This window comes from Scleropages formosus, chromosome 4 (assembly GCF_900964775.1).
Source record: "Scleropages formosus chromosome 4, fSclFor1.1, whole genome shotgun sequence".
Taxonomy (NCBI): Eukaryota; Metazoa; Chordata; class Actinopteri; order Osteoglossiformes; family Osteoglossidae; genus Scleropages; species Scleropages formosus.
Genome location: NC_041809.1, coordinates 12,695,882 through 12,708,650, shown reverse-complemented (window position 1 = coordinate 12,708,650; position 12,769 = coordinate 12,695,882). Strand labels below are relative to the sequence as shown.

The window sequence follows — 12,769 nt, the reverse complement described above, 5'->3', positions numbered from 1 at the left end:
CTGTTTGTGGGTGTACTGTTTTTACTTTGCCGTTAGCTAAAAACGTATATCTGTAGGTTGCAGTTTTACTTCGGAAGGCTTTAAGTGTTCTCTTAGTTCTGTCCATCTTTGCTGCCATGTTAGCCATACATCGTCCTTCATGCAAAATTAATATTGCATTTAAAGTGGTCAGTTTCTTTTGCTTTGTTTCTTTAGTTTTATTTTTTGCCCCCACTCTTTTATAACAAGTCTAATGTGCTCCCCCCACATGCAATATTTGTGCATAACTCCATGGATTAATTCTGCTGGTGTTTTGTGGTTACCTCAACACATGACCAGTTGTTACGTCTTGGTCTCGATGTAAATAATTAGGTAGTCAGTCAAATGCATTTTAAAATCTGTTTTGATTGTTTGTTTATTTAACTTAGCAACCATTATGTGTATGGCTAATTTCATTCTTTAAATATGTTCATATAATATCAGTTCAGTGCAGGGTTGCTTATTTCTGGAGCCTGTTACGGAAGAATAAGGTGTGAGACGGTTACACCCTGGGCAGGGCATCAGTCCATTACAGGGTGATCAAACACACTCATTCACTCACATCACACTAGGCAATTTAGTCTTTGCTTCATCTGAAGCACATCTCTTTGAACTGTGGGAAAATGCCTTAGCTCCCATAAGAAACCCAAGGAAACACAGGGAGAATGTGCAAACAGATTGAGGTGGATTCAAACCCATGTCCAAAGCCCTGGAGAGGCAGTTACTGTAACTGACCAGTGGTTCCTCCTGCGCTCCTCTGCCAAATTTGTCCCCAAATATTTGTGTGTTTTGTTAGGGGGGGCTTGGCCTGTGTCTGTTCTTTGGTGGGTCTGGGGTTCAAGTCCTGCTAGGGGTGCCTTGCAATGGACTGCCGTCCTGTCATGGGTGTGTCCCCTCCCCCTCCAGCCCTGCACCCTGTGTTGCCAGGTTGGGCTCTGGCTTGCCGTGACCCTGCTCAGAACAAGCGATTTCAGTCTGTGTGTATGTGTGTTTTGTTAGTGCTACTTTTTGTCTTCCCTTGTCTGATATGTAGTTTCTCTGCTGTCAGTACTGTATAAATACTTGCACATTTTTAAAATGTATTTTAGGGGAGATCCTTTGTGAGATTGAAGTTCCTGAAGTGCAACGTACCAGCGTGAGTTTTCAGAATGCTCTGGACATTAACTTGAAATTTAGACTACACTTATGATCAATATAACAGTGTGAATAAGGACCCAGGTACAAATGTAGATGAAGCGAATGAGGCAGTCAAGGATACAGATACTGCCTTTGAAATACCCTAATCAGATAATACCCTGTCTTGGAACCGCCACTCGAGGGGGAAAAAAAAATGTTTGGTTAATGATTTTTCTGCTGCCTCATTTTTTTTCCCCTTTAAATATTCCAGTTTTATTCATACTACTCTTGAATAGAATTGCCAGTCAAATATACAGTTTATGGTTTGTGTGGGCAGAGGTTTTCTGAAATTGCTTTATACAATATACTGTAATGGTAGTAAGACATTGTAGTAAGCATGTTTTCAATATCAAGATTATTAAAGGAATATACTGAAAGAAGGGGGTGCAGTGGCGCAGTGGGTTGGACCACAGTCCTGCTGTCCGGTGGGTCTGGGGTTCGAGTCCCGCTTGGGGTGCCTTGCGACGGACTGGCGTCCCGTCCTGGGTGTGTCCCCTCCCCCTCCGGCCTTCCGCCCTGTGTTGCCGGGTAGGCTCCGGTTCCCCGTGACCCCATATGGGACAAGCGGTTCTGAAGATGTGTGTGTGTGTGTGTGTGTGTGTGTGTGTGTGTGTGTATACTGAAAGATAGGATATAGATATTTCCGCAGTTGGAACACTGATATTTAATTTGTAAGTCCAAAGCTTGAGCCTTTTCTCCTTGATCTGACAAGGCACTTGAAGCCTAGTCAAGCAAATTTTAGGGCTGGTTTTGCAGCCAATCTCTGCTTACTAGAGTCCTTCACAAAGGCAGCTTGTCAAGAGCATTAATGGAAAATTACACAATGCAATATTTAATGATAGTGCACCACCAACCAATTATAGTGCGTATGTAATGGTAAGAACATCTTTATTTAGAAAAGGGCAGGTTTTATTAACAGTATTAGGCACTTTAGATTTTCTGTCGTCATCTGCTTAGATCATTTGTAACTGGAAAACATTAGGAAGATGCTGGCAATGTTTGGAACCCTTGTATGGTGCATCAAAATCTTAATATTTTAAAACTGCAGTCATTGCTGTGTGTTTGTGGATATTGTCTATTAAGTAATACTGCTTCCTAGGCTGTCTGAGAAATGTGTGTATACAGATACAATTAAAGACACAAGCATAAAAATAATATTGAATCAACATGGGGCAGCATTAGTAATGACAACTGAATTATCGTATTTATGCATTTAATTATGGCTTATAATACATGCATGGACACAGTGTATTTACAGTATACAATATCAATTCCAGCTATGTTTCATGTGAAACTTGATATGTTTGCAGACAGATTTTCAGGTTGAAACCTTCAATATGACGTTCAAAAGAAAATAAACCAGATCCATATGCAGAAAATAGTTAGTCAGGTAAAAATGTTGTGTTCCCCCCCCCCCCCCCCCCTTTCATTTATTTGTACATTAGTGCATTTCTGAGAAAGATTGACAGTGTTTTCTTTTATTCAGGAACAATTTTAAAAATCTGATTCAATATCCGGATACTGGAGCAGTATGTTGAAAGACATAACTTGTCCTGTTTAGTTAAATGTTTTTTTTATTTTTTTGTCATTAGAAGTTGTAATAATGCTGTATAGTATAGCAGTGTATAAAAATATTTGTATTGGCTTCTGTTTTCTGTGTAGCCTCCTCCCCACAGTAGAGTGGCTGTAAACCACTAAAGATATGTGTATAAATGCCCATTCTCCGAGACATTGTTTCTCATTTCCCTAATTTAGAATTTTTAATAATCTTAAGAAATCTGGGATTACAAAACTGTAATTCTCAGATTTCTCTGTCTTCAATGGGATGACTGTTTTTCTCTGTTTTTAAATTCTCTGTCTTCACAAGGAACCACAAAAAACTCCATAGTCACAACTAATGGACTAAGTCTAGCAAGTTGGCGTTGAGAATGTTAGTGCACTGTGGTTCTAATATTCAGAACCAAAAGGTTCCTGATTCAATGCCACAAAAAGTCTGCTCTTGTACGCTAACCTACATTTTTCCAGTACATTTCCAGTCTTGTTTTTTGTTACATTTATTTATTTAGCTGACGCTTTTCTCCGAAGCAACATACAATGTTAAGGTTACAATTATTACAGTTACAAGCTTGTGATTATTTACCCATTCATACAGCTGGGTAATTTATTTTTTTTCTTTAAACCGCAGCAATTTAGGGTAAGTACCTTGCTCAAGGGTACTACAGCCAGAGTTGGGGATCGAACCAGCACCTTTTGGATCCAAAGGCAGCAACTGTAACCTCTATGCTACTAGTTGCCCAGCAGTCTTTTAAGAACTATAATAAAAATGCTGATTCAATACCCTTCAAGCATCTTTGGTTCTACTGTATAATGAATCATGGTTTTAGAAAAATCTAATACGGTGTCTTTTTTTTCTTTGTCAGGCGATGATGATGACAGGAGGAGAGTTCTGGTGCTTAGCTACCCCCAGTACTGTCGGTACCGGTCCATTATTGCCCGCCTGAGAGAGAGACCCTCATCCCTGCTCACAGACCAGGTGGTTCTGGCCCTGGGGGGCATCGCCACCCTTGATAGCAAAACTCAGATCCTATACTGCAGGGAGACCTTTGAACATGCCACACTTATTGAGAACGAGAGCGTCTGTGACAAACTGGGTAAGTGTACAGTACCACCCATTGGTGCTGCTGCTCACATCCGCTGCTTATTCCAGTTTCTCTTATTTAATTTGCATTATGTTTTACCGCTTTGTAACATTTTTGGTAATTCTGGTGTTTGGTATGGGTTTGATGCAGTTTTTTTGCTAAATCGACATCACTACAGAAACAACTAGTGCAAATGTGTAACATGGGACTGGATTGGAATGAAGAACAGCTTGCAAATTGACTTCCAGGAATTCAGTTAGATGCCTTTAGGCTAAAATGTGCAGGACAGTTGCTAAAATAAAAGCTGCCCTATATTCAGAAAGTCCCATGAGAAAACTTGAATAGTTTCATGCTTTTGTGATTTATGAAGGATTTTGGAGGAGAGATGAATAAATGATACCAATCACAATGTCATTAGGATACAGTTTAAGGAGATGTTTCACATCACAGTTATATGTTAAAATACTGGTGTCGGTAATAGATTGATAATTGTAAGAAATACAGATTCTCCCTCTTTTTCCGAGGGCAACGGTAAGCATCGCAGAGCAAAGTTAGTTGCAACATTTTGAATTGTCGAAAATCAGGATAGGTTTCCGGGTGAGAAATGATATAAGCTTTTTCAAACAAGGTTTATATGTTACTCATATTGTTTGCACAACTCGGAGATGTTGAAAATGGAAAATCAGTCGTGATCTTAAGAACCAATCATTTTGGCTTTGTCCTGAACAAATTGGTACCACTATCTAAAAACGATAAGGAATGCCCTGAAAATTATCTGTTTTTGGTAAAAACTTCTCAATAAAGCACAAGTTTGATAATGTTGGGAAAGTACAAGAAACCAAATAAAAATATGCTGTTAGTAACTATAAAGTGACCAAAGACAATCATGCACTCCTCTTGCATTGAATTGCGTGTCTAGAACTTTATCCCTCAATGTGATCCACTTCCTGCTTTAAGGTCACCTGACCATTGAGGAGTGTCGTGGTCGAGTGACTCAATTCTTTGGCATTCTGAAGGGTGACCCTTTTCCCCAACATCTCCATTCATCACTTATTGTGCGAATACCAAAAGGGAGAAGCCACTGGAAAACTGTGATAGTTTCACATAGTAAAGTTTAAAAAACTTACATCATCCTTTCACAAGTATAATGGCTTAACAGTCTAATGCTTTTTGATCACCCCAATACTTAAGATGTCAACACATCTCATTTCATCTTCTTCCTGCTTCTCTTGGTGATGGTTGCAGTATATCAACACACAAATTTTAAAAGCAAAGTGTTTTACCACAAGTCAGCATGTTGCTTGTTATTCCATTATATGCTTGATATCTTTGTCTGATGTAAACGGTAAATTGCCAGACCCACTTTTACCAAAAGTTTTCTCCATTCAGCATTTAGTTCCAGTTTCTTTAAGAGAATTAACCCAAACATTGTGCTGAAGGAAAATGAAACCAGAAGTAGTGTCTGCTCACTGCAGCATAGTTTCTCCCACGTGTGTCGGGTCTGGGGTTCGAGCCCTGCCTGGGGTGCCTTGCGTCGGACTCGTGTCCCGTCCAGGGTGTGTCCCCCTCCCCCTTCGGCCTTGCTCACTGTGTTGCCGGGTAGACTCCATCTTGCCACAACCCCACTTGGGACAAGCGGTTGTAGCAATTGCCAGTTGCTTACCATTAAAAAACTGTGTCATGTAAATACTGAACTTTGGCACACATAATGTACTGATTCCCACCCCATTCTCAGCTTAAGTGTTTTATGGGGCTGTCTGGTTTACCTTTTAATCGAGTTTCAAAAGCACTTTTTATTCTTCTTTATAAAGCCGAATGGATGTCGAGAACAGTGCAATAACTGCTTTTACTGGACAGCGTTATTTATTGCAGAGTGATATCAGGTATGGTTCATGTGAGGAATAAAAACTGGGAAATTTATACAGCGGGCTGTGTTTTACTGTTGATGTGAAATTTAAAATATAAAACCTTATTGCTACTTATATGCTGAGACTGACATCTCCTTGCCTGAATATGAGCTTGTTTTAATAAGTTTCTGAAACTTTGGGATTCTCATGTTGAAGCATTGGTTGAAAACGCACATCAGTGGATAAATGAACAAAGCTCTTTCGACAGAAGGACACAGAGATCACTGAATTTTAAGAGGCTGAACAACAGTTAACATTATTTTTTCCTTAAGTGTAAAGTTCTGATTAACAGTTTACATTAGAGCAGAAAATATGGTATGTTAAATGTCAATGTGTCAAGTACTTGACCGGCTCCCAGCTGTCAAACATATTTCTATTTTTTTTTCTGACAGAAGTGCTGTTTTGTGCTCTTTCTGTTGCACATAATGAAGTTTTCTATTTTAAGGGAATTCTGGAGTCCAATCCTTGGATCTGAGTTCCAGGCGGTGAAGACTTAACAGCCGTCATTAGGCAGAATTTTGTGTGTAATGTTGGGACCAACTTCTCCAGACCTTCCGAGACTGCAGATCAGTTTCTTTGTGAGGTCTTCAAAATTAACCAGTTCTATAGCGTCTGCACAGTTTCCATGGGGCCACACAGCACACCCACATCAGAAAATTAAACGAGACCTCCAAATACAGCAGCTGCTGATAGAGTATGTGGAATGAAATTATGGGTGCATAATTTAACTGGCTTTGTGTGTCGATTCTTTTTTCTGCCCTTTGTGTTTTTTTTTTTTTTTTTCTTTTTCCTTCCTTTTGATTTGAGTATGAAATACAGTATACGCAGTGTCTCTTTAGGCTGTTCATATCTCTACATTCATATTTATTCAGTAGTGGTTCACATATTTCTGCCTGAAGCATGCGATTTTAATTTGTGAGTCCAGTTCATGTAATCAAGCTGTGTACTAATGAAAGTGAGAAAGGTTCATTGTTAAGGTCTTTTGCCAATATTTACATCCTGTGTGACATGCATTGTCACATTGTGTGGCATGAACCAACACCTGTTTTCAACACAGGACTGGACAGAATATAAAATGTAGTTGATCCTATGAGATCTTTAAAAATTATGCAAGTGGTTGTAGCATTAGTGCTTGCTGTTCACCTATAGTATACACTTTTTTTTTAAAACCAAAATGGCAGTATGAATTTCGCCCACTCACTTGATATCCGGGTGTGCTGTCAGAGCTTCCGCTCTAAAATTCTGTTAACTGCCAGCTGTACTGGCAGTCATTTGTGCAAACATACTGGGTTTACAAATGCAGTTTAAAAACAGACTGTTGTGTTAAATAATGATATCTGTTAATGAAGATGTCAAACTTTACCCTTCATACTCTTTTCCTTCAAGATTCAAGATTGCTTTGATTCAGGGCTGCATTTGCCACAATGCAGTTGTTTATACAGAAGCCATGATCAGCCACAACATTAAAACCATGTGCCTAATATTGTGTCGGTCCCCTTCGTGCCACCAAAACAGCTCTGTTGAGGCATGGACTCCACAAGACCTTTAAAGGTATCCTAGGGTATCTGGCACCAAGACATTAGCAGCAGATCCTTTAAGTCCTGTAAGTTGCGAGGTGCGGCCTCTGTGGATCAAACTTGTTTTTCCAGGACATCACACAAATGCACGATCGGATTGAGATCTGGGAAATTTGGAGTGCAAGTCAATACCTTGAACTTTTCAGCAATTTTTGTAGTGTGGCAGGGAATGTTATCCTGCTGAAAGAGGCCACTGCCATCACGGAATACTGTTGCCATGAAGGGGAGTACGTGGTCTGCAACAATCTTTAGGTAGGTGGGGCGTATCAAAGTAACATCCTCATGAATGCCAGGTCCCAAGGCTTCCCAGCAGAACATTGCCCAGAGCATCACACTGCCTTTGCCAGCTTGCCTTTTTCCCATAGTGCATCCTGCTGCCACCTCTTCCCCAGGTGAACGACGCACATGCACCCGACTGTCCACATGATCTGAAAGGAAACGTGATTCATCAGACCAGACCAACTTCTTCCATTGCTCCATGGTCCAGTTCTGATGCTCACGTACCCATTGTAGGCACTTTCAGCAGTGGACAGCATGGGCACTCTGACCGGTCTGTGGCTATGCAACCCCATACTCAGCAAGCTGCGATGTACTCCGTGTTCTGACACCTTTCTATCATGGCCAGCATTAAGGCTTTCAGCAATTTGTGCTACAATAGCTCTTCTGTGGGATCAGACTAGACAGGCTAGCCTTCACTCCCCACGAGCATCAATGAGCCTTGGGCACCTTTGACCCTGATGCCAGTTCACCGGTTGTCCTTTTTTGGACCACTTTTGGTAGGTACTAACCATTGCATACTGGGAACACCCCACAAGACCTGCCATTTTGGAGATGCTCTGACCCGGGCATCTAGTCATCACAATTTGGCCCTTGTCAAAGTCACTCAGATCCTTACACTTGCCCAGTTTTCTGCTTCCAACACATCAAATTCAAGAATTGACTGTTCACTTGCTGCCAAATATATCCCACCCCTTGACTTGACAGGTACCACTGTAACGAGATAATCAATGTTATTCACTTGACCTCTCAGTGGTTTTAATGTTGTGGCTGATTTTTTTTTTTTAATATATATATATATAATATTATATAGAATATTTTATGTGTAATATTACATATTGTAATATATAATTTATATATATAATCTCAATACACCCATTATCAGTGCGGGGTTATGATAGTACAGAGTCTATCCTGAAAGCATAGAGTACAGGTTACACCATGGACAGGATCCCAGTCCATCACAGAACAATCATGCACACTCTCACACAGTCAGATACCTGGTGCAAGTTGGTCACAAATTCAGCTAAAATAAAATGTCTTTGCAATGTGGGAGGAAACCAGAGCACCTAGAGGTAACTCACGCTAACAAGGGGAGAACATGCAAACTCCACACAGACTGAGTCACACAGAACATACAACCCAGAGGCTGCACTACCTGCTGCACCACTTTGCCTACCTATGTATGTATGTATGTATGTATGTATGTATGTATGTATGTATACACACACACACGGATATTAAAAATATATCTCTATAATGTATGTTTCTGTGAGCTGCAATGCATTGTTGTCCAATCCAGGGTTTTTACCCATTTTTCCCTCTATTCTGCCTCTGACCGGTTGTCTGTCACCATGACTTCAACTGGATTAGCAATGTGTGGGAGGGGCAGTGGCGCAGCGCGCTTGGCTGGGTCCTGCTTTCTGGTGGGTCTGGGGTTCGAGTCCCGCTTGGGGTGCTTTGCGATGGACTGCTGTCTCATCCAGGGTGTGTGCCCTCTCTCTCCAGCCTTCTGCCCTGTGTTGCTGGGTTAGGCTCCGGTTCGCTGCGACCCCCCCGGCTCAGAACAAGCAGCCTCAGCGCGCGCGCTAGGGTGGATTTGTGTATATATATTTTCCACATAATGCATTTATTGTCATCACTTGTTTCTTCAGTTGTGCAGTATGAATGCCTTGTGCTTCTGTAATGGCAAGATTGACCTTTCTAGGTATTTTATGTATGTGGCAATATGGTTTTAAAATTGAGGTTGCCTAGATAAATGAAATGAGCCTGGTTTTCACACTTTCAAACTGTATGACAGTAACAATCAAGTATACACTTGATTATGCCTTTAGAAGGCCACCAGCCCCCTGTAGTGTTACCTAGCTTCAGCGGAAATTTGGAAATCCGTTACAAGAGTGGCCACTTGTCACAGAGCTGAGTAGTAAAAGAATGCAAATGGAAGAGAGAGAGGGGTGTTTCTGCTTCAAACGCATGCCTGCATACGGGTGCCCCAAGCCACACAAATAACTCTGGCAATAATTAAAAATTGCGCGGTGTAGCTTTCCCATTCTGTTTAGGCCATTTTAATAACCTAACGCTAGCCAGTGGGTGTCAAGGGGGAGAGGGGGAATTGCTGTTATTAGTTTTAACAGATTTTACGTGGAGTTTGTAGAAGTCACAAAGGAAAGATTTATTTAATCAACCTTTATTTCATCAACATGAGGTTTACTTCAAAATCAGCCTGACGCTTGTTGCCCAGTTATACAGCTGTGTATTATAAAGGGGCAGCTCAGATGGAGATGTTTGCTTAAGTAGAGCCCCTCAGAACATGATCTGTTAATCTTTAGGATATTGGTCTTTGTCCTTTGCCACTTTGGTACAGTACAGAGTCTTGGTAACAGAAGGTACACCAGCCTCTTAGTGTGAGAGAGTGTGTAAAATATGAATCCATAGATGCTTAAATTGTAACTGGGTCCAACCGCTCCTGTTTTTTGGGACTGAAGAGTATGGAGCGATGCTGACTTTTTACAGCAAACTCGGCACTGTTTGCAAGACTATACATGTACTGCTTGCCATATTTCTTGATTTACAACACAGCCATTGGAGCATGCCATGAAATATGCCCTGAAATAATTATGGTTTCCTTCCCTTTAGCAATTACTAAGACACCATTATTTGATTTCCTAAATTAAAAAGGAATAAGTGTATTAAAAATGGGGGAGAAATAAACGTGAAGGCATTGGACTTTGTTAATGACTTGCAGGTGAAAGTTGTAGAAACTTACAATCCTTAGTGTTTGTGGGAAATTTGTACCTTTGACTGCGTTGAACTTGTGTAAATCTTGCCATTATCTTTCGGTTCACATCTGTGACCATGAGAAGTATGTGCAGCAATATAGGGAGGGAGATAAAGAAAGTAAAAACTATTATTACTGGCATTGAGGGGTGAATTAATGACATTCTGTTAGCTTAGGAAGAGGAACGCTTTGGAAAATGCAGTTTATTATTACAAGATCGTCTGCCTAAGCATACATGTGCTTTTGCATCTGATTTATATACTGTGTGTGTGTGTGTGTGTGTGTGTGTGTGTGTGTGTGTTAGAATGTTACATTTATTATAAGTTCCTCTAGGCTTCTTATTGGTATTTGTTTCTTAAGCTGGGTTTTTGATTAGTAGTATGATTACGCACACAAATACACACACACACGGGCTAAAACCACATGTCCTGAGTAGGGTTGCTGCAAGCTGGAGCCTAACCCAGCAACACAGGGCACAGGGCTGGAGGGGAAGGGGACAAATCCAGGATGGGACGCCAGTCCGTCGCAAGGCACCCCAAGTAGGGCTCGAACTCCAGTCCCACCAGACAGCAGGATCCGGCCAAGCCCACTGCTCCCCTCTGTAGTATGATTAGTAGAAGTATTTTGCTTTAAACACACATTGTGTTGATATATATATATATTTAAGTACTGTAATGAAAGTAGGTCATTCTGATTTCCTTGTTTTGCCTACATAAATATATATCCCATATCTTTGCTTCTGTGTAACTGAAAACCTGCATAAGAGGGTTAAAAGAAACCATATACAGATGATAAAATAGTCACAAGGGAACTATTGAGTATAATATTAATATTTCCAGTCTACATGTAAACACTGCAATGCTTTTAAAAGAGGGCCAGTGTGAGTATTAGTACTGTTATGAAAAGCACAAGGAAATGCACGAGTCCTTTTGGTGAGAATGTTGTTAGTGGAACATTTTTGTAACCAACTTTGACCAAAGATAGGAAGGTCTTTTTACAGTATTGTGAAACATCAGCCACTTTCAGCTAGATGGTTCTTCCTTCTCTGTTAGTAAAAATAATGCAAAAATACCTTTTTATCCATTTGTTCCTGCAATCTGATACGCTGTGAAAGTATTGCACTTAAATGCATTTTTCAACATCTGATATAGTATTCAGCATATGAGTTAGTTCTTTGGTTTTTCTCAGGCCACTTTTGGTTGCAGTATACATTTCTGTAAATCATGAAACATATGGGACTGGAAAGTACCCTACATATTAGTGGTTTGTTGCTTTGAAACATTTTTCATTTTAGAAAAAGAAAATGCATCAGAGACCATTCTTGTTTTTGTACTGATACTTTTTTTTTTTTTTTTGTTCAGGTATTCCAAGCAAATCTTTTATAAAGAATTCTGTGAATTTAATTGTGTGGAACATACAGTACCTATCCCATTGCCATGTATGTGTTTAATCTTTGCCCATGTAAGACATGACCATCAAAACTGCAGAAAGAAGTAGTCACGATACATTGAAGTTGCTTGCAACTGTATTTAATTAAATATGCATGAATAGTCCCCCTTTTCATTTCCGTATTTCAAGTAAATACTCAAATATATGTACTGTATAAATAAAACATAAACAAACCAGGCAGTGCTATTTTGCAGACAATTTTTTTTCCCCTCTCTCCCTTCCAGTTTGCAGTCTTGCAGGTTACAGTAGAAAAATATTCCTGTAATGTTTCATGTGCACATACCAGGGGTTTGTATCCATTACCTTCCTATTATCCTAAGTAATCAGAATATAAAATAGGGGCCATTCTTTTTTGTGTCATCGCAGCTGTAAGGAATTTTATGGGCTGATTCTCGTCATTGTAAAGAACAGATGGAATGAATCCTGGCTCTCACCGCAGCCCTTTGTGAGCCATTGCCCAAAGCTGAGCTCATGCTGTATCTTTTTCATATATTGTTTCATACTATGTTTGACAATTTGTGATGTTTCGCTTTTCCATTCCTTTTACAATCTGGACTGCGTTATCGTCAGGACATGCATTTTTTAATAGTCATATGGCCTTTTCTTGTTTCACATTAAAAATTCTGCTCTGATTCTTTTTTTTTTTCTTGCCATTGGAAAAAAAAGAAAAGTTATTTCTCATTAAGAGGGGTTTGCTGTTGGGTGGAATTTGCATAATTTTCTGGTGAAGAACTGCATTTTTTCCGTTGTTGACGAAAGGCTTTCAGATGTGAAGTTATTACATCTTTTGTCCGTCACTTGACATTGAGTCTTCCTACCTTCTATACACATCCATGTGGAAATATTGTCAGACTTAACTGCTCAATGTGCACTCTAGTAGCTTAACATGTTTTCTTGCAAAGCTATTGTATAGAAATTTGGAAAGCTTTTGTCCCTCTAAAGTCCTGC

The 12,769-nt window shown here is 40.0% G+C and overlaps 1 protein-coding gene across 1 annotated transcript in view; it reads left to right on the top strand.

Moving 5' to 3' along the window:
* Nucleotides 1-12,769, top strand: part of LOC108932783 (AT-rich interactive domain-containing protein 5B-like) — a 73,304-nt gene that overhangs the window by 21,313 nt on the left and 39,222 nt on the right. The window contains exon 4 of the mRNA XM_018749358.2: nucleotides 3,615-3,845. Within this exon, the coding sequence (XP_018604874.1) occupies nucleotides 3,615-3,845 (231 nt within the window). The remainder of the gene's footprint in view (nucleotides 1-3,614; nucleotides 3,846-12,769) is intronic.